Here is a 20,488-nt window from a genome sequence, read left to right as displayed (position 1 = left end):
CTACTTTTGTGACTTTGGTTGACGTTCAAAGACCTTACTGTTACACATCTCTGGATTCGTATCGCTAGCCACTATCAGAAAATAAGTACCACACTGTAGCATCCCATTTAAAAAACAAAATTTACCTTCATATCTCTGACGCTACCCCACCTAGCAATTAAAAAAACCAACGTCATATTATGGCCCCCCATTTTCTCATGCAACTTTTATCCCACAAACGTTTCAGCTCCTATCATACTTTCGGAGTTATTCTTGGTCGCAATAGTTAGTGATTCACTGTGTATAGTGAGAGAACTTCCACTTCGTCGATGGGCTTTTTTTTAAATATTCTCCTTGGCCACCATCGTTTTGTTTTCCACTGATTTCCTTTTCCATTATTAGATGCATATGCAATGACCAAGTAAGCAACCAGTGCAGTCAACTGAGCACCTGTTCTCCTTCAAGACCGACTCAGTACGGCACAAATTCTGTAGCTTTGGTGTACATTAACCACGCAACGTGTGCAGCAAGATGTCTCCTTCTGTGGCATACTACTAGAGAGCCTGCACAGGGAGAGAGTGGCCAACCGGACGATACGGCGGCCATTTTTCTGCCAAACTGCGGGCGGGACTTTGGAATGGCCATTAGTGGAGTACACACTCACCGAATCAAAAGCACAAGACAATATGGCGAAATCATTCGTTAAATGCCTTTGTTTATAAGAATAATGTGTTATAATAACTTTCACACAGCCAATTTACTGGTCTGCTTTCAAATTTAACTATGTATATTGCAAGTTGTTTTATATGTAGTAAAAAGCAAAAACGACGAACTTCGCATAAATAAGAGTACTTGGTTGGTTTCCACGAGGCTCCTGTTTGATTTACGTCAGCCCTGTTGACTGCGACTGCCCACTGCTTTCGTCTTTCTTCATCGCGTGGAAATGCTAACATGTGAAATCCACCTTCGCCTCTATTGGAACAACCAAATGCAGCACAACCTGGCATCGTTTACGAACGTCTGCAGAACGAATTACAGATGTCAAAAACAATACTGTACAATTACTAACGTGTTTACTTCGAACATGTAGGCCTACCGGCTTCATCACAAAACGCTCATTATTTCAAATCGTATTTAAGATCGCAAACGCTAATTACGTACTAAAAACGATATACAACTAAATCGAACATGCATGCACAACGCGTAACAAGGCTCTCAATAATTCAAATACCTTTTAATCGTTTCCAAAAGTCCTCTGAACTTCAATTCAACTCAAAAGCATGGTGAGCATAGGAAGCGCGAGAGACGTTTGGCGCCATTTTTCTGCCAAAGCTAATCAACCAATCACGGGCGACTTCACCTATGGCCACTCTCTCTGTATACAGGCTCTCTACATACTACTATATTTGTAGCCACGAACGATGGCGGTCGAGTTTAGGCTTGTTCTACCTCACACTTTCTCCGACAGCCAATGAGCGTTCAGCATGTTCTGCGCGCTCTGCTGTGAATGCCGTACGTAATGCGAGCATTAAACGTGGCCGTAGAGAGTTGTTTAGTGAATTTCGATTCCATTTGGTGCGAATTGTCATCACTGATTGTGGTGGTAAGTGATAAATTCTGCATAAGCATCCATAAATTGCAGGATATGCGCTGTCTTAAAGCGGGAAGCACGCGTATGCGCGTACCGCAGCTGTCGCATGGAATCGTCAAAAATGCAATCCGCGTACGTGCCTCGGCATGCGCGAACCGCCATCCTCCGTGGATCGGACTATAGAAGTACGCAAGGTGGTGTTGCCCCATTGTAAACAAGGCTGTAGAGATGCAGCGCCGCCGCTGCACCTGTTGCGTGTTCGGCTGCTGTGCGTCGAGCCCGGCCCTCGCCTACTGTGCACTGTGCCAGCCGCCAGAAGGCGTGGCGCTCGCCAGAGTGACGTCACTGAGGCCGCCTCTCGCTGCGCTACAGCTTGCGCCAGCGCAGCGTGCCAGTCGCCCTCGCAGCTGGCAACTGAGCAGACGGGATGGATCGCTATCAGGGCCGCGTCGCGCTGGTCACGGGCGCCAGCGCCGGCATCGGCGCCGCCGTAACTCAGGCGCTGCTCAGACGCGGCGTCAACGTCGTGGGGCTCGCAAGGAGGGTCGACAGAGTCAAGGTGAGCTGTGCTGCGTCCGTACCGGTTCGCGTGCTGTAAAACTCTGAATCGGAAATACCATCCGAAATACGTATTTGGCTCAGGACTAGGGTACTAACTACTGATTACCAACACATTTGCCCCTTTACGGGACCGATCGAGGTGGCACAGTGTTTAACGAACTGGACTCGCATTCGGCCATCCAGATTTAGGTATTCCATGAATTTACCTAAATTACTAAATTGCTTAAGGCAAATGGCAGGCTGGTTCCTTTGAAATCCGATGGGACCGATGACCTACCTGTTTGGTCCTCTCCCACAAATCAACCAAAATCCACCAGACAAACTTAAAGGAAATCGAAAATAATTAATCTTCAAACCCAAATAAGAAATAACCTTTAGCACACCAAAAATACTATAACCACCTAACTTCAATAACGCTTTTATAAGAATTATTCTACGAGAAACGGGGGCCTCTACAAGAACCTTAGGGAGGCAAAGGTGAACTAAAAGCATTGGTATCCTAACTAAATAAAGCAAAAGTTATAAGAAATAACCAAATCGAACAACAAAGGAATATATAAAGTATTAGCGAATCATAAACCTTAAACAAAACCACCAACAAAGGCAATCTAGCAAACACAGTATAAAAAAAAAGAGTAAACATCAGCCTGAAAACGTTCAGGTTGGTAACCACAACCTAAAATTAAAAGCAAATTAGGCACCAGTCTAGACTCAAAATATAAAAAGAAAGAAGGGGTCGACAGAAGCGTCCGATCCCACGCGTCGGCTTTGACCCCTGACGTAAGGGTGTTGTCGTGTGACGTCATGACGGCGCGGAGTTTGGTTTGAGTGTGTCTCCAGTTCTGTTTTATCTTATTTTATTTACTTTTCTGATCTGTTCGTTCTATCCCGTGAGATTTTTTTAAAGACAAAAAACACTAATCAGCTACTGAAGCATCTTTTTTCTATGGGTTGCAGGGGTTACGACCCCTGGGGAGGTGGGTGGGTCTTCACTTACACGTTGTAGCTACGCAAGGCGTCTGAATTTGTTTATATTTAGTTTGCCCCCACCCAAAACACCCAATTTCCCGCGCTTGTCCCGTTAGTGTCATTAGGCTTCTTGTAGAAAGTGTGTGTTTTGTTTCCGCCATATTTGTGACGTCATGGGTCAAAGCAGACGGGTGGGATCGGACGCAACAAAAATGAACAAATTAGAATATGAAGTTAAACTGAACATCTGGTTATTAAATAAGAAATCCAAAAACTTAAATCATTAAAGCTCTTTTTGTCAACCCGACAGTCAGTCCGTTTAATCAATACCAGAAATATAAATAATACACGCGTTTTCAGTGATTTTCCAGCAGTCATAAAATGTTAAGGTAGATTTCACTTTAAGGTGAGCCTAAAGGATTTGTTGGTGACAAACTCGTACGCCAAAGACGGATTTCTTAGCACGAGCGACTGGTGTGTAAATGTTTCTAATAATAGGAAGTTAAGGGAGTATTTTATAGTCAGCTCCGCGCAATGTGGTAATGCGAAGTTTAGGTCGAGCGGAATGCTCGATAAGAGATGCCGGCTTTGACCAGTGATGTCACCTTGTAGTACTTACATCCAGTTCTGTTCTTAGTTGGCGAAGCTAAAAACAAACTGGTTGTGGTGAGACTGATCTGCAGCTTAAGGCATTTGAAAAATCGCCTTTGACATATAGTAGCAATGTTCACGGTGTTTGTCGCGTGTTTAGTAAATCACTGATCAAATCCGATCAATCTTTTCGGAAGTTCCTCTTTATCTTAAAGTGAATAAGTGTTTTGTAATAAGTTGTTTGACGATATACGGATAAAATAGCGTAAGAAATATCATATGCACATCAATGTATTGAACATATACGTATTTTGTGGTTTCTTAGCTTTTAAAATGAAAACAAGTTCTAATTTTTTTTATTCCACATCCATGAGGGCCGTAAATTAGCAAATATTTTCTATGTAAATGTGTGTTCTCGGTGATTTATCTGTCAATAAATATGCAACCAGTCGTTTTTCACGATTTATTCAACCATAACTGGTTGCATATTTATTGCCAGATAAATCGCCAATTGAAGTAACAGTTGCAGTTCACCACAATGGATATACTGAAATTTGTTATTGTTTTCTGGCGTGTTCTGCATCCTGGAAATTTACTGTGGAATTTAACGAACGCAAAATGAATCTAATCCAACAGATAAAGGACGTAGCTCTCTCTTTTCAAAAGACTCGACGGCTGAATTCAGAACTTACTTGCGTAAAAGAACAGTATATGCACAAAGGTGGCAATGTATAAATACGGTAAAACTTCAGAAGTATTTGTGGAGAAACCCATGATGATAATTGTGTTTTAGGGATGTTACATTTTTCAGAAATACTGTGTATCCTTTATTCCAAGGATGACGTGTATTAGTTTAAGTGTCCTGTTTACAGCAGAGGTTCCTTGAGAGCGAGAATTGAGTAAATTTTCTACATCTCGTTCCAATTATCATGCGCACCGTTAAAGTTCGTCTAGTTAAGAACCTCCTAATCTTTGCCGTGTTCAAACCAATTCGGAATCATCTGTTCAGAAGTCTTCTCAACCCACAACCAGTTTTGTAACTTCATTGGATACTTGCTACTCAACCACGATATTACTGCAACAGGTCCCACCGTGGCCGTTATCGGAAAGAGGCGCTGAAGTTACAGTAAACAAAATCATAAATTTTTCCGTCTGTCGGATACGCTGTGAAAGTTAAAATAGCTTGCTGACCATGTTATCTGGTCGTTAGAACGGCAGAGCACATCCTTATAGGCTTACAGTACTCAGGTAAACACACTAGCCGATCGAAGCGCCCTCGCTCCGGGGTGCAATAATATTGTGGTCGACTAATACCTCTGCAGGAATGCGGGAAAACACGGGAAGCATTACTGCGTGTACGACTTACACCTCCCAAGTTGTAAATAACTTTCGCATCGGTCCCTAGACTTATACGCTACTTAAACTAACTTATGCTAACAACATACACATCCATGCCCGAGGTAGTACTCGAACCTCAGGCGTGAGGGGCCGCTCAATCAGTGACATGACGCCTCTAACCGCGCGGTCACTCCGCACGGCTTTCGTTGCAGTATTGTATCCCTGTTATGTTCACAACTGGAAAGATTCCACCCAGTATTATCTTTCTCTAAATCTACAAAAGCTGTAAATTTAGATTTGCCTATCTTATAACTCGTAGGGTCAGTATTGCCTTAAGAGTTCTTAAATGTGCCCAGAACCTATCCTCGAAGTCTGCTTCTAATTCTCCATACCTCCGGAAACATACTCGTTAAATTCACGGTTCTGTATTCGAACCTGCTCGCAGCTGTCTTCTTTGGAAATAGGATTATTACAATAAAGTGTGAGGATACTTCGCGCTTGTAACTCGGGAATACCCACGCAATGTTGAAAGAACACATTCGACTACAGGCGAATGTTTCCTGATACTGTTGTTCTTGTTGTTGTTGTTTTTTCAGTCCTGAGACTGCTTTGATGCAGCTCTCCATGCTACTCTATCCTGTGCAAGCTTCATCTCCCAGTACTTACTGCAACCTACATCCTTCTGAATCTGCTTAGTGTATTCATCTTTTGGTCTCCCTCTACTATTTTTACCCTCCACGCTGTCCTCCAATGCTAAATTTGTGATCCCTTGATGCCTCAGAACATATCCTACCAACCGGTCCCTTCTTCTTGTCAAGTTGTGCCACAAACTCTTCTCCCCAATTCAATACCTCCTCATTAGTTATGTGATCTACCCATCTAATTTTCAGCATTCTTCTGTAGCATAACATTTCGAAAGCTTCTATTCTCTTCTTGTCTAAACTATTTATCGTCCACGTTTCACTTCCATACAGGGCTCCACTCCATACAAATACTTTCAGATAAGACTTCCTGGCATTTAAATCTGTACTCGATGTTAACAAATTTTTCTTCAGAAACGCTTTCCTTGCCATTGCCTTTCTACATTTTATATCCTCTCTACTGCGACCATCATCAGTTATTTTGCTCCCCAAACAGCAAAACTCATTTACTACTTTAAGTGTCTCATTTCCCAATCTAATTCCCTCAGCATCACCCGACTTAATTTGACTACATTCCATTATCCTCGTTTTGCTTTTGTTGATGTTCATCTTATACCCTCCTTTCAAAGACACTGTCCATTCCGTTCAATTGCTCTTCCAAGTCCTTTGCTGTCTCTGACAGAATTACAATGTCATTGGCGAACCTCAAAGTTTTTAGTTCTTCTCCATGGATTTTAATACCTACTCCGAATTTTTCTTTTGTTTCTGTGGTGTCACCGCCAGACACCACACTTGTTAGGTGGTCGCTTTAAATCGGCCGCGGTCCATTAGTAGATGTCGGACCCGCGTGTCGCCACTGTCAGTGATCGCAGACCGAGCGCCACCACACGGCAGGTCTCGAGAGACTTAAGAGCACTCGCCCCCAGTTGTACGGACGACTTAGCTAGCGATGCACACTGACGAAGCCTCGCTCATTTGCAGAGCAGATAGTTCGAATAGCCTTCAGCTAAGTCAATGGCTACGATCTAGCAAGGCGCCATTAGTATTACATTGCATGATCTAGAGTCTCACTTGTATCGTCAAGAGCGATGTACAACAATGATGGATTAAAGTTAAGTATTCCAGCAGCTACGTACTTTTCTTTATAGCATTCATTACGTATCCTGTTTCAGACCTCACGCCATCCTGCGTGAGCTTATAGCGTGCATATCGGTCTCCTCAAACCACACTGTGTCGGCACTTCTGTCGACACATCAGTTTCCTTTATTGCTTGCTCAATATACAGATTGAATAACATCTGGGATAGGCTACAACCCTGTCTCACTCCGTTCCCAACCACTGCTTCCCTTTCATAATGGTAGCCGACCTCGGGGAAGATCAGTTTGGATTCTGTAGAAATGTTGGAACACGTGAGGCAATACTGACCCTACGACTTATCTTAGAAAACAGAATAAGCAAAGGCAAACCTACGTTTGTAGCATTTTTAGAGTTAGAGAAAGCTTTTGACAACGTTGACTAGAACACTCCTAATACAGATCTATCATCAGAAAGTGTTTCACTAATAACAGGGGTGATAGCGTGGAAGAGTTCAAACATTCTTTTGGCGTAAGTAGTGTGTAAAATACCATATCTACATAGCTGCGGACCCTTAATGTTAGTCTGCATACTAAGCAAGCAATTTTGGAAACAAAAGAAATTTGGCAAAAGAATTAGTTCAGGGACGAGAAACTGAAACGTTTACCGGCAATACGTTCGTCAAATAGCAAATGGTTTGGGAGTGCAGTTGAAAGGAATGAGTTACCTCGAAAGAGACTATAAGATTAACATAAATAGAACTAACACGAAGGTGATGTAATTGAAAAAGGCGGTACTGCGGGAAGTGGATGAGGAAATGACACTCAAAGTAAAAGAGCTTCGCACCCAGGACAACAACATAATTGACGTGGCCCAAGTAGAGGAGATTGCAGACTGGCTACCGGAATGAAAGCGTTCCAGGAAAATATGAATTTAACGAACCGCACAAATTATGAAGTATTCTCTGAAGTTGTTCTTTGCCATTTTCTTCCACAAGGCTGGAAGGTGAACGATAAATAGTTCAACCAAAAAACAAGCTTTTGTTTGCTGGTGCTATAGAAACCTGCTGAAGATTAACTTGGTTGGTCGGATAGCCGATGAACAGTTGCTAAATAGAATTGCAGAACACCTGAAACATCAAGGAATCTTAATTTTAGTAATGGGAGGGGGGATAAAAATTTCCATTCTCGCTTTTCGTCTGGTCACGAATCCTGTGATATAGGTTTTGGGAAAACTCTTCTGCTAGCAGGGTATAAGGTTCCACAATCTGTTTCTGGCTGCATTTGAATCGTGAATGTGTTAACAGGTTCTTAATGGCTTTCAATTTGGCTGTTGTGTACGAAGTGATTTTTGTGCTGAGTGAAGAAAAAGTACTGGACTGAGCGGGAAGTTCGTTTAAATGCTAAAGAGCTAAATGAATGTTGAACATATACTGCATTCTAGCGAATTGTTTGACAGCAATCTTACGGACGGCATAGTCATATTTCTGTATTGCTAGCCCCACTCGTGCTTTCAGAGGTAAAGGCTCTGTACACAATCACTGACGAATGATAAAATATTCTGTAATCTACACATGGGATTAAGAATATACCCCCACTTACTGGGAAATTTTCTAGCAACTTCATATTTACAAAACATTCTAGTATAAAATCTCCTCGCACTTCAGCCCATGTTCAGTGCCCTTAAGAGCCTCTGTGTGCTTTACGCAGTCCATCCCTTACACAACGCGTCCAAGGAAGCTTCTACTTGCTCACTGTTGAGGGAGCCACTGTGACGTTCCCGAGGGTCCCTGCTGGTCACGCCGGTCTGACGGGGATGAGGCTGCTGACACTGCTGCCAATGCTGCAGTCTTCCTATCTCGGCCTGCCAGCTCTCACATTCCTTCAGATTATCTCCGTGCTGCCGTCTATCGGCAGGCGGTGTAACTTTGGCGTCACTACTGGTGTTCCCTTCGCGGGAACAAGTTGGGAGGAATCAAATCTTTCCCAGCCGTCTTGCCGCGAGATCAATTTAGCTAGTTTGCGCATTGGCCACTGTTTTCTTAGCCATCGGCACTTAAGTGATGGTCACCCACCACTTTGTACTCATTGGCTTTGACAGTTCGCCATTTTCCTGACCTAATGCTCTTTTTTTTTTAACGGCGTTCGTTCTAGTGTGTGTTGGCCGTCTGAGTTACCGGTCATTTTAGCGAACGACTTGCGGGCTGTCGACCGCGTTTTACTTTAAATTGCAGTATGACGAAGGACATTTAATCTTTGGATCGGAACCTCTGCTGTCGCTACGGCATACTTCGTGGATCTTTCTCCAAGATAGTCTTCGTTTTAGCTCTTTCCTTCCGTCGATTGGGCTCAACATGTAGTCGCTTTAAACTTTCTTCAATTAGTGTTCTAATTTCATGACATACGCGCGTAAGACCTCAGTTGTCTTTGCGCTGCAAAACATTCAAACAAGCCATGTGATCTGCGCCCAAGATAAGTTTCGCACGCTTCAACTGGCTTGCATAAGATTTTTAAAAATTTTTTCTTTATTTTTAAATACATACTTCATCAGTCTTCTAATTCAGCCTCGACTTACAGACATAGGCCTCTTCCAGAAGTTCTTCAACAATGTTCCTTTCCTTCCCCTCAAAGGCTCACTTGCATCTAAAGAAAATCGTGCTCTTCGTAAAAAATATTAAGACTGTACTGATAACCTCAGTCTTGCTGACGAAATAAGGATAGCTAATTTACAGACACCGTGTCTGTAAAAATGATCTGGAAACAGACTTGATCGGACCAACAAAATCTGTTACTCTCTTAGATGCAAACAAGACAGTAGAAACAGATTTCAGATAGCGTTTTCATCTTTCGTAAGTTGTGTTGCGTGTAGACTTACCGCACGATGCTAACGAAAAGACCACTAAGTAAGTCACCGACTCTCGTTAATTACGGTTAAACGTCTACATTGGGGGCAGTGGCGTGCGTGCTTCTTGCGGCGATGTTGCCAACGCTCGCAGAGGTATGACGGGAACGACAGCAAGTGTCACCTACTAATAACGAACCGGTAAGAGCAGCAGGCATACATACTGGGAAGAAATAGACGAACGAATATTGTCACGTTCTCTCGCCAATATGCACAAAATCCGGTACATATTCGGACAAAGTAGAGACTACCCTAATTACCTTCTCGAAAATCGCCCGTACTCGGTAGAAGCGGTCAAATATAAGTGAAAAACGAGATGGCAGATTTCATTGCTGCTCGTAGAAATACAGCGCGTCTTCTCTCGACTTGCACTGGTTAGGCGAAACTGTCACCCCACAGGCTACGCGCAGCTGACTAGTTACCAACCTATGAGCATTAGACACACAGCGGCGTGATTGGCGCTGACCCTGATCCAGACTTCGGCCAAATCAAGAAATCCGCCATTATGTTCGTAAGTAATGACAACATGATCCGGGATTAGGAGTAAGCCGCAACGGTGAGATTTAAAGCGCCAGCCATTCATTAATCAATTGGTCGATGTACCTTCCCATGGCCGTCATCACACTGCGCAAGGTAGCTAAGTGGACGCCGATGCGACGTCGGACGTCACGAGATAACCCCGTAATCGAGTTGAGCCGGTTAACGTGACTTCAGCTCAGAGGCAGTTGTCGGCATTATTTCGACAGCAAAGCATGCAGTTTCTGTACGAAAATATAGGCGTGAAACAGCTGCTTCAACTCGGTTCGCGTTTTTCTCCGTACTTGTTCGATAATCGCTAAGAACATTCGGGACTCGTCCATGGCTTGAACATTGAACGCTGATAGAGGAACTTCACATAAAACTGTAAAACGCTCTGTGGTGCGTACTAGAAGTTACTCGTTAATTAAATTCATTTTCATTCAGATTTTCTTTTTTAAATTGAATATAATTACGGTATAGTGTGTCGGTTTGCGCCTGCACATCATCAGTAATCTCGATGTTGCATTGACTACCAGCACTAAAATAACGTACTTCATAACACAGGTTTCAAGATAGTCTTTTCGTAGTTACATTCGATTGGAAGAGTCTATTTGTTCGAAGCTGCACTCAATCACTGAGATATTTACCGGCAATAGACAGACATGAGTAAGTCGAAAACCCAGAGACAGTTACATACATTTTACTGAAAGTTTCTTAATAGCACATACTTCGTAACTTGTTCACTTTTCACGTAGACTAGCAGTAACATTAAAATTTCCAACGACAGGGATACACTCCACTCGTTGTCTTCTGCAACAAAAAATTGCAGGAAGTGTATTATTTGTAATAAATACGACTGACTTTAGAGAAAAAGTACTTTTACTAAATAAGGTGACACTGAAGGAATTAGATTAGGAAATGAGACAATGAAAGTAGTAAACGAGTTCCGCTATTTGGGGATCAAAATAACTGATGGTCGACGTAGAGAGGATATAAAATGTAGACTGGCAATGGCAAGAAAAGCGTTTCTGAAAAACAGAAATTCGTTGACATGGAGTATAGACTTAAGTGTCAGGAAGTCTTTTCTGAAAGTACCTGTATGGAGTGTAGCCATGTACGGAAGTGAAACATGGACGATAAACAGTTCGGACAAGAAGAGAGTAGAAGCTTTTGAAATTTGGTGCCACAGAAGAATGCAGAAGATTAGGTGGGTAGATCACGTAACTAATGAAGTACTGAATCGAATTGGGGATAAGAGGAATTTGTGACACAACTTGAATAGGAGGAGGGATCCGTTGGTAGGACACGTTCTGAGGCATAGAGAGATCAGCAATTTAGTAGTAGAGGGAAGCGTGGTGGGTAAAAATCGTAGGAGGAGACAGATAAATAGACTAAGCGGATTCAGAAGGATGTAGGTTGCAGTAGTCATTCGGAGATGGTTTCCACAGGATACATTACCATGGAGAGATGCTGGAATGAAGTCAACTAAATAAATAAGATCCAAAAACTTCTAGAAAACAAAACTAAAAAAAGGTTTGCAAGATGGACACGAAATGGGTGCTGTTTGGTTCACAGCTTACGAGCTAACAGCTGAATTACGGCACTAACACGGCGGCTTGTCTTTATTATATTGTAAAGACTATCTAAAGACGATCTGAAACTGCTATTGATATTAAAGATATTTAACTATGGTAACTGGTATCAAAAAGGTTTTCTGACGTGCCGTAGGACTGAAATGGTGTACTTCTATAGCACACAAGCTTTAACACTAAAAACAGCAAATACAGGAAGTTTTCATCTACCGGTACATGGTCACACGTTACTTTACTATAGTAAAATAGTAGCTACAATGAAGAGTTTTCGATAGATCCCCAGTTTGATGTTGCTTCGAAACAACTTATTCATACCACGCAGTCTCTGATAAGGAAGTTCAACTCAGTTCAGTATGGCGGCTCCTCAGGTCTGCTACGGCGAGAAAAAAATGGAATAAATGTGAGATAGTGTCAATGCTTTCATCCTTTACCTCCTCTGCATTACTGCACATGAGGTGTCACTGAGCACATTTGTACTGTTCATGCAGTACACGTGAGGTGCCTAGTTGTTTCCACTGTGGAATACGTAAGATCTTGTACACTTCACTAACCTGATGTCTTCATAATGATGATGTCCCCAGCGCAGGAAACAGCACGCAGGTCGTGGATTCTTTTTCTTGACGCTGAAATTAACGTTGCAAGGAACTGCTGCTACGAATAAACTATGACTCATTTGGGATGCCACTCGCGTTTTTATTGATATAGACACGAGAAACTATTCTTGATCACAACGTATTGAACATATCTTTCCACAGTCATTATTTCTGGCTAAAATAACATGAAATACATCCTGCCACAGAAAACATGTCTGTCTACTGGAACGGTCAGAACTGGAGAGCCGGACTGCCCGAGATACTTCGTGCGCCAAGCCAGCCAGTAAGGCGTGACCCGAACGCCACCGAAGTGCATCGGCAGTAATATCGTCAGTCTTTTGTTTTAGTAGTACTTTGATTTTAATAATTTTGAAATGACTGATAGCTGGCTGTTGAGAGATGTTTATTTAAAAAATGAAGTAATTTGGATGACAGGTTTAATTAATAATAGCAACTAAAGTTTAACGTTTTTGCGCCCTACCGCCGAACAGAGCAGCCAATCAGAGCAGCAGAATCATGCAGGCGGGCTTTCTCACGGGAATAGTACCGAATCTGTCACCGGTACCTCATCCCACATTGCGTCATCTCTCTGCTTCTTGCATCTCCACTGCCTTGGGAATAGCTTCCTGGAGCCTAATATGATGATGGCTGAATAAGCCAGACATATTACACTGCGAGGTAAAAGCGATGTGGCAAATTATTGGCCACGTTTCTCTCCACGATATCCTTCATTTCACGCTTGACGGTAACGTGGAATTCCAGCGAGGCCTACGAGAAAGACTGGCCTTGGCGCGCACTTCAAAGCACGTGATACTGCAGGTCTTAAGAGTGCCGGAAGCCGTCTCCGATGGCGAGCGAGTAACTGTTTTCGGAGAATTTAATAATTCTTAATGTCATGTTGAAATTCATGCACGTGCTCGATAGCGCACGACAAAGTTAACATATGTAGTGGGTACCTTTTCAATTACTGATTACCCGTGGAGCCAAGCGATTGCGGAGTGTGGCGGACAAGCCGACTAACGTGACTTCACAAATTGATTGCAACGTCCGTATATCCCGTTGGCCCGAAGTCCACGAGTGACGTCACCAGGTCATCGTCCTCGTGCGTCTTCATGCGAGAGGACGGCTTAAGGATGGGTGCAAAGGTGCCGACAGTAATATCAGTAGAAGGGCGGAAGTCGCCAGTTAGCTTTGCACACAGTGACTTAGGTTTAAGTCTTTCAGATAAAAATTCGTGGTTTGTGTAGATGAATGATACGCACGAATTTTGGTCGCTCAAAACTTTGTATCATTATCACAGCATTCCCTTACGCGCGCACTGTCGCCTCATAAACAAAGTAAGAGCCTACGGAATATCAGACCAGGTGTGTGGCTGGATTGAAGAGTTTTTAGCAAACAGAACACAGCATGTTGTTCTCAATGGAGAGACGTCTACAGACGTTAAAGTAACCTCTGGCGTGCCACAGGGGAGTGTTATGGGACCATTGCTTTTCACAATATATACAGGGTTTTACAAAAAGGTGCGACCAAACTTTCAGGAAACATTCCTCACACACAAAGAAAGAAAATGTTATGTGGACATGTGTCCGGAAACGCTTGCTTTCCATGTTAGAGCTCATTTTATTACTTTTCTTCAAATCACATTAATTGTGGAATGGAAACACACAGCAACAGAACGTACCAGCGTGACTTCAAACACTGTTACAGGAAATGTTCAAAATGTCCTCCGTTAGCGAGGATACATGCATCCACCCTCCGTCGCATGGAATCCCTGATGCGCTGATGCAGCCCTGAAGAATGGCGTATTGTATCACAGCCGTCCACAATACGAGCACGAAGAGTCTCTACATTTGGTACCGGGGTTGCGTAGACAAGAGCTTTCAAATGCCCCCATAAATGAAAGTAAAGAGGGTTGAGGTCAGGAGAGAGTGGAGGCCATGGAATTGGTCCGCCTCTACCAATCCATCGGTCACCGAATCTGTTGTTGAGAAGCGTACGAACACTTACGCTGAAATGTGCAGGAGCTCCATCGTGCATGAACCATATGTTGTGTCGTACTTGCAAAAGCACATGTTCCAGCAGCACAGGTAGACTATCCCGTATGAAATCATGATAACGTGCTCCATTGAGCGTAGGTGGAAGAAACTAAAATGTGCTCTAACATGGAAACTAAGCGTTTCCGGGCACTTGTCCACATAACATATTTTGTGTGTGAGGAACGTTTCCTGAAAGTTTGGCCGTACCTTTTTGCACCACCCTGTATAACTGACCTAGTAGATAGTGCCGGAAGTTCCATGCGGCTTTTCGCGGATGATGGTGTAGTATACAGAGAAGTTGCAGTATTAGAAAATTGCAGCGAAATGCAGGAAGGTCTGCAGCGGATAGGCACTTCGTGTGGGGAGTGGCAACTGACCCTTAACATAGACAAATGTAGTGTTTTGTGAACACATTGAAAGAAGGATCCTTTATTGTATGATTATATGATAGCGGAACAAAGACGGGTAGCAGTTACTTCTGTAAAATATCTGGGAGTATGCGTGCGTAACGATTTGAAGTGGAATGATCATAGAAAATTAGTTGTTGGTAAGGCGGGTACCAGGTTGAGATTCATTGGGAGAATCCTTAGAAAATGTAGTCCATCAACAAAGGAGGTGGCTTACAAAACACTCGTTCGACCTGTACTTGAGTATTGCTCATCAGTGTGGGATCCGTACCAGATCGGGTTGACGGAGGAGATAGAAAAGATCCAAAGAAGAGCGGCGCGTTTCGTCACAGGATTATTTGGTAAGCGTGATAGCGTTACGGAGATGTTTAGCAAACTCAAGTGGCAGACTCTGCAAGAGAGGCGCTCTGCATCGCGGTGTAGCTTGCTGTCCAGGTTTCGAGAGGGTGCGTTTCTGGATGAGGTATCGAATATATTGCTTCCCCCTACTTATACCTCCCGAGGAGATCACGAATGTAAAATTAGAGAGATTCGAGCGCGCAGGGAGGCTTTCCGGCAGTCGTTCTTCCCGCGAACCATAGGCGACTGGAACAGGAAAGGGAGGTAATGACAGTGGCACGTAACGTGCTCTCCGCCACACACCGTTTGGTGGCTTGCGGAGTATAAATGTAGATGTAGATGTTTAAGATTCAGGTGTGCACTAGCCATAGACGTCGCTTTAAAATACGGAAACGTTTGTCTAAAAGGGGAAACGAATTTTCCGCACGAATAAAACCGTCTAGATAGCTATTAAAGATCCTGTATTACGTTTCGGCTACCGCCATGATTAGATACCCGCAATTAAGACGAAAGGAACAATGAGACAGCAAGAAACTAACAAAAGGCAATAATTTAAAAGCTTGGGACTTTCGGATTCAAAAGCAGGGTTGAGATGGCGCAGGTACAGGTTTACTGCACGCCGACTTGGAGCAGGCGCACCTGGAGATCCGATGCTTGCTCAGTGGAGCAGAACCAGTGCCAGGCGTCCCTACCCCCACATCCCCTTGCTCTCCTCTCTCTCCCCCCCACATTCCTTCTCCCCCCTCCTCGTCCTGCTCTCCATTCCCCTGCCCTAACCTCCACTAGCAAGACCGGGCAGGCGGCGAATAACGACCCCGACGAGCTGTTGCCATAGGAGTCCCCAGCGCTCACTGACAGTGAAGCAAAAGGTAGGCGTTGCCACTGCATCGTGACACGGCTACTCGAGGACAGGTTGTGGTTAGTCGGCCTAGACGACTACCTGTGGATAAACTGCGAGCAGCCAACGAAGAATTAGGAAACATGATCACTGGAGAATTTGTATGTCCTCACGGTGATCGGTCGTCTCCATTACAGATGGTTAAGAAGAGTATTGATAAAGGGAGAATGTGTGGTGACCACAGAGAACGTAAAGGTAAAACACTTGTAAGCACAGTTTATAAGATCTTCACAAGTATACAGGGTGTTACAAAAAGGTACGGCCAAACGTTCAGGAAACATTCCTCACACACAAAGAAAATGTTATGTGGACATGCGTCCGGAAACTCTTTCCATGTTAGAGCTCATTTTATTACTTTTCTTCAAATCACATTAATCATGGAATGGAAACACACAGCAACAGAACGTACCAGCGTGACTTCAAACACTTTGTTACAGGAAATGTTCAAAATGTCCTCCGTTAGCGAGGATACATGCATCCACCCTCCGTCGCATGGAATCCCCGATGCGCTGATGCAGCCCAGGAGAATGGCGTATTGTATCACAGCCGTCCACAATACGAGCACGAAGAGTCTCTACATTTGGTACCGGGGTTGCGTAGACAAGAGCTTTCAAATGCCCCCATAAATGAGTAAAGAGGGTTGAGGTTAGGAGAGCGTGGAGGCCATGGAATTGGTCCGCCTCTACCAATCCCTCGGTCACCGAATCTGTTGTTGAGAAGCGTACGAACACTTACACTGAAATGTGCAGGAGCTCCATCGTGCATGAACCACATGTTGTGTCGTACTTGCAAAAGCACATGTTCCAGCAGCACAGGTAGAGTATCCTGTATGAAATCATGATAACGTGCTCCATTGAGCGTAGGTGGAAAAACTAAAATGTGCTCTAACATGGAAACTAAGCATTTCCGGACACTTGTCCACATAACATCTTGTGTGTGAGGAACGTTTCCTGAAAGTTTGGCCGTACCTTTTTGTACCACCCTGTATTACCTAAACGAAAGGATACAGACGTGTGCAGACACATACTAGGGGCATATCAGTGTGGCTTTCGACGAGAGAGAGGAACAACTGATCAAATATTTCTGATCAAACGATTGAAAAGTTCTTTGACTATGATACAGATATGCATTTCCTATTCACTGACTTCGGACAAGCCTTTGACAGCATAAACCGCAAGAACTATACAGAGTACTGGAAGAAGTTAGTATATGTGCTAAACCAAGAAGACTAATCAGAATGACAATGACAGACAAGAGCAAAAGTGAAGGTCCTCAGCAGAACAAGTGAAGACTTCGATGTTCATAAGGGCCTGAAGCAAGCTCAGTCTTTCCACTGTCCTATTCAATATAGTCCTGCGTAGTTTAGTGAATAAAATCAATGAAAGAGGCACCATATTTATGAAAACTAGCCAGATATGTGCATACGCTTAGGACATTGCTATAATAGGAACAAATGACAATACACTGTAAGAAACATACGGGACAATGAAAACAAAAGAAAATATGATGTCTCAATCTGAGACCAGGAGAACCCCTAAAGATATAAACATCAACGTGAAATGCTTCAAAAGGAGCGTCCTCTTTTAACTACTTGGGAGCCCTAATAACAAACCATAACAGTATTGGAAAAGCTATAAAGGAACGAATACAAGCTGGAAACAATTACTTTGCAAATACGCAAAATTTCAGAAATACCCTTGTTACAGGAAAAACGGAACTGCTAATATATAACTCCCTACTCCGCCCAGTTTTCACATGCGGGTCAGAGGTATGGACGTTGACAGAACATGATAAAAATGCAATAAGAACCTTGGAGCGGAAAACACTACGCAAAATCTATGGTCCAATAAGGGAGGAAGAAGGCTGAAGAATACGCTACAATGCTGAATTAAAACAGTTAATGCAAGGTAGGGACATAGTAAAATTAGTGAAATCAGAGCGAATGACATAGCTAGGACGAGTGGGGAGAATGGCAGAGGATAGAATGCCAAAGAAAATGATGAAAGGTGTGATCCATTCAGCTAGAAGAAAAGGGAGACCTAGAAGATTGACGACGTGATAGTGGATCTCACCAGTACAAGAGTCCGGGGGTGGAAAAGAGAAGCAAATAACAGAAGTTCGGAGGAAAATCATTGAAGCCAAGGCTCACCAAGGATTGTAGCGCTACTGAAGAAGAAGAAGAAGAAGAAGAAGAAGAAGAAGAAGATTGTCAATACCCATTAAATGTTTTTTCGGGGGAAAAGTTCAGTTTCCTGGGATACACCGTCTCACTCAACGGCGTATCACCTACATGTGAAAAAGTATCCGGTATCGTGCAGATGCTCCTTTCTGATACTTTCAAAAGGCTTAGCCGTTTGTAACCCTCGACGTAAACAGAGGGGTGTTAGAAAGTTTAACGTATGCATCTGTGCATCAATGGGATCGTAGCTCCCAGGCGAAACGTTCGATTTTAATGCACTTCTTTTATTTGAAAACCGGTTTAAGCGAGATGGTTCTTAGCTATGTTCCATGAAACTTCGTTCATTCGTTTAAATTTAATCAGTTAAGTAAAAATGTTTTCCGTCTGCCTGGTCTCCTGATATATGCTACATAATACATACAAGCTATATTAATTTACGTTGTACCATATTGTAGAGCTCAAAAACAGCCAAATAAAAGCCCGCGAGAACGTAAGATTCTTTTACGGTTGAGCAACAACGAAGACTTTTGTCACACTTTTCAGTACCTACAGAACAGAAAGAGGTGATTATGACAACTATGAAAGCTACATCTGCTCTCGCAGATCTTTATTTCTTTTGAGATGTAAAATACCGTACTTAATAAAAATTTTCCCCTAATAATTAAGGCAGCTTGTCACAAGAGAGCACGATGGCAGCCCACTTTCTTCAGATTTGATTTAGAATTGTCGCCACTGCTTAATGATTACATTACGTAAACTGGCTGTGTACTAAAACGTAGTCAATGAATATGCGTGAATTAAAATTGTAAATCGCGTTCGTGGAAAAGACATCGCGTCGAAATTTCGTATTCCATCCCGAAAAGTACTTCTGTCAATGTTGGGGTAGTATATCGATCGTACCGTGTCTGCACTTCACATTCCATAGTCCCTTCTACACCTTCCAGATTCCAGTATTAGCTTCTATATTCTTAGCTAGCTTTTGGGAATAAAACAGAATGATAACCTATTCTCACTGATAGACAGAATTTCTAGAGCATTACAAGGTATGATCGGAAGTTTTCCAGCGTATGCCTATATGTCAAAACCGAAAATGTAGTTCGAAACTATTTTTAATGTTGTCACTGGTAAAACTGAAGCAATTTTCAGCGTCCAGTCTGAAAACTGGTTTGATAAAGTCCCAGTGCTAACGATACAACTAATTTCTGCAACACCTTGCAGAAGGCCAGTTTTATGGTGACCTAATGCAAACGCATTACGGATGATAGTGAATATGTTTTAGCCAAAGATTGCAGTGATCATATATAGACGTATATTAAGTTACCGTAATATTAACAAAACTGATAGACCGTACAGTGCTACATTAGAAATGTCAAAGTTGTCTGCTGCTCCTAGCCCTTTATGTACGCTATCAGATGAGGAATACTAATGACACTTGTGAGGTGCCGGGGTGGAGAAGAGTTTGTACATCTTTAATTCAGACGAATCTTGCATGAGAACGAGACATGCACTCGACCCTCTCCTTATCTACCAGCTAATTAATTATGCGCACAATGGTAACAGAAACAAATGGTGGTGGACCCTGCTAGTTGGTAAAATAAGGAGTGCACACTCACAATAATTTAATAAAAAATCGTAATCTACTCAAAAAAGAGAAATTTATCATAATAAACAGGAAATGGGATTCTGCCTATATCTACGAAATGATATGCGAATTAAATATCACAATGAGGTTTATTACATATCAGAACATAAATTCACATGATTGTCGACACACACCGTAGGTTAAAGGATAGGGTATACTGAAATATTATGAGAATAAGAGTTCGCTCGAGAACAAAGGGCTCCTACTCTCTGTGATGCAATAGATTGACGATAATGACTGGAGGTCCTAATGAATCAAATATTAATCTCCCGACTATATAGCAGTATCGCAATTACTAGTGAGAGCTCAAATGGGATCACATGGAGAAACAAGCAAGGTGGACTTGTGGCAAAGTGAACGCACGTGCTGCTGAGGGATTCAGTATAAAATTGATAAGGTCCTACAATGCCGGAGACGCAAAATACTGTACCAGTATTGAAATCTGCTGCACGTCGTCGGTGCAGCAACTATGTGTCAACCCCTGGTCTCGAAGGCTGTCAGAGGATTCTAAGTTCTTCCGAAAAAGAGCGACCAAGTCGCAAGACCGTCAGAATCCGACGAAGATCAGATCCCGAATCCCCTGCCCGCGTAACGCAAGAGCGAAGCCAACTTTGCCTTACTCCCTATTCCCCTCGAAC

General features: G+C 43.0%; 1 protein-coding gene across 2 annotated transcripts in view; it reads left to right on the top strand.

The window, feature by feature from the left end:
* The first annotated feature begins 1,942 nt into the window (after nt 1-1,942).
* LOC126203635 (dehydrogenase/reductase SDR family member 11-like) overlaps nt 1,943-20,488 on the top strand; it is a 255,985-nt gene continuing 237,439 nt past the window's right edge. Inside the window, exon 1 of one of the 2 annotated variants that reach the window (XM_049938010.1) lies at nt 1,943-2,129. In XM_049938010.1, the coding sequence (XP_049793967.1) occupies nt 1,998-2,129 (132 nt within the window). In that variant the 5' untranslated portion in view covers nt 1,943-1,997. The remainder of the gene's footprint in view (nt 2,130-20,488) is intronic. The other variant, XM_049938008.1, reaches the window with a different exon arrangement.

The sequence above is a fragment of the Schistocerca nitens genome, chromosome 9 (genome assembly GCF_023898315.1).
Source record: "Schistocerca nitens isolate TAMUIC-IGC-003100 chromosome 9, iqSchNite1.1, whole genome shotgun sequence".
In the NCBI taxonomy this organism is placed as follows: Eukaryota; Metazoa; Arthropoda; class Insecta; order Orthoptera; family Acrididae; genus Schistocerca; species Schistocerca nitens.
The sequence above is the reverse complement of the archived record's forward strand: the minus strand, read 5'-3'. Positions and strand labels throughout refer to the sequence as shown.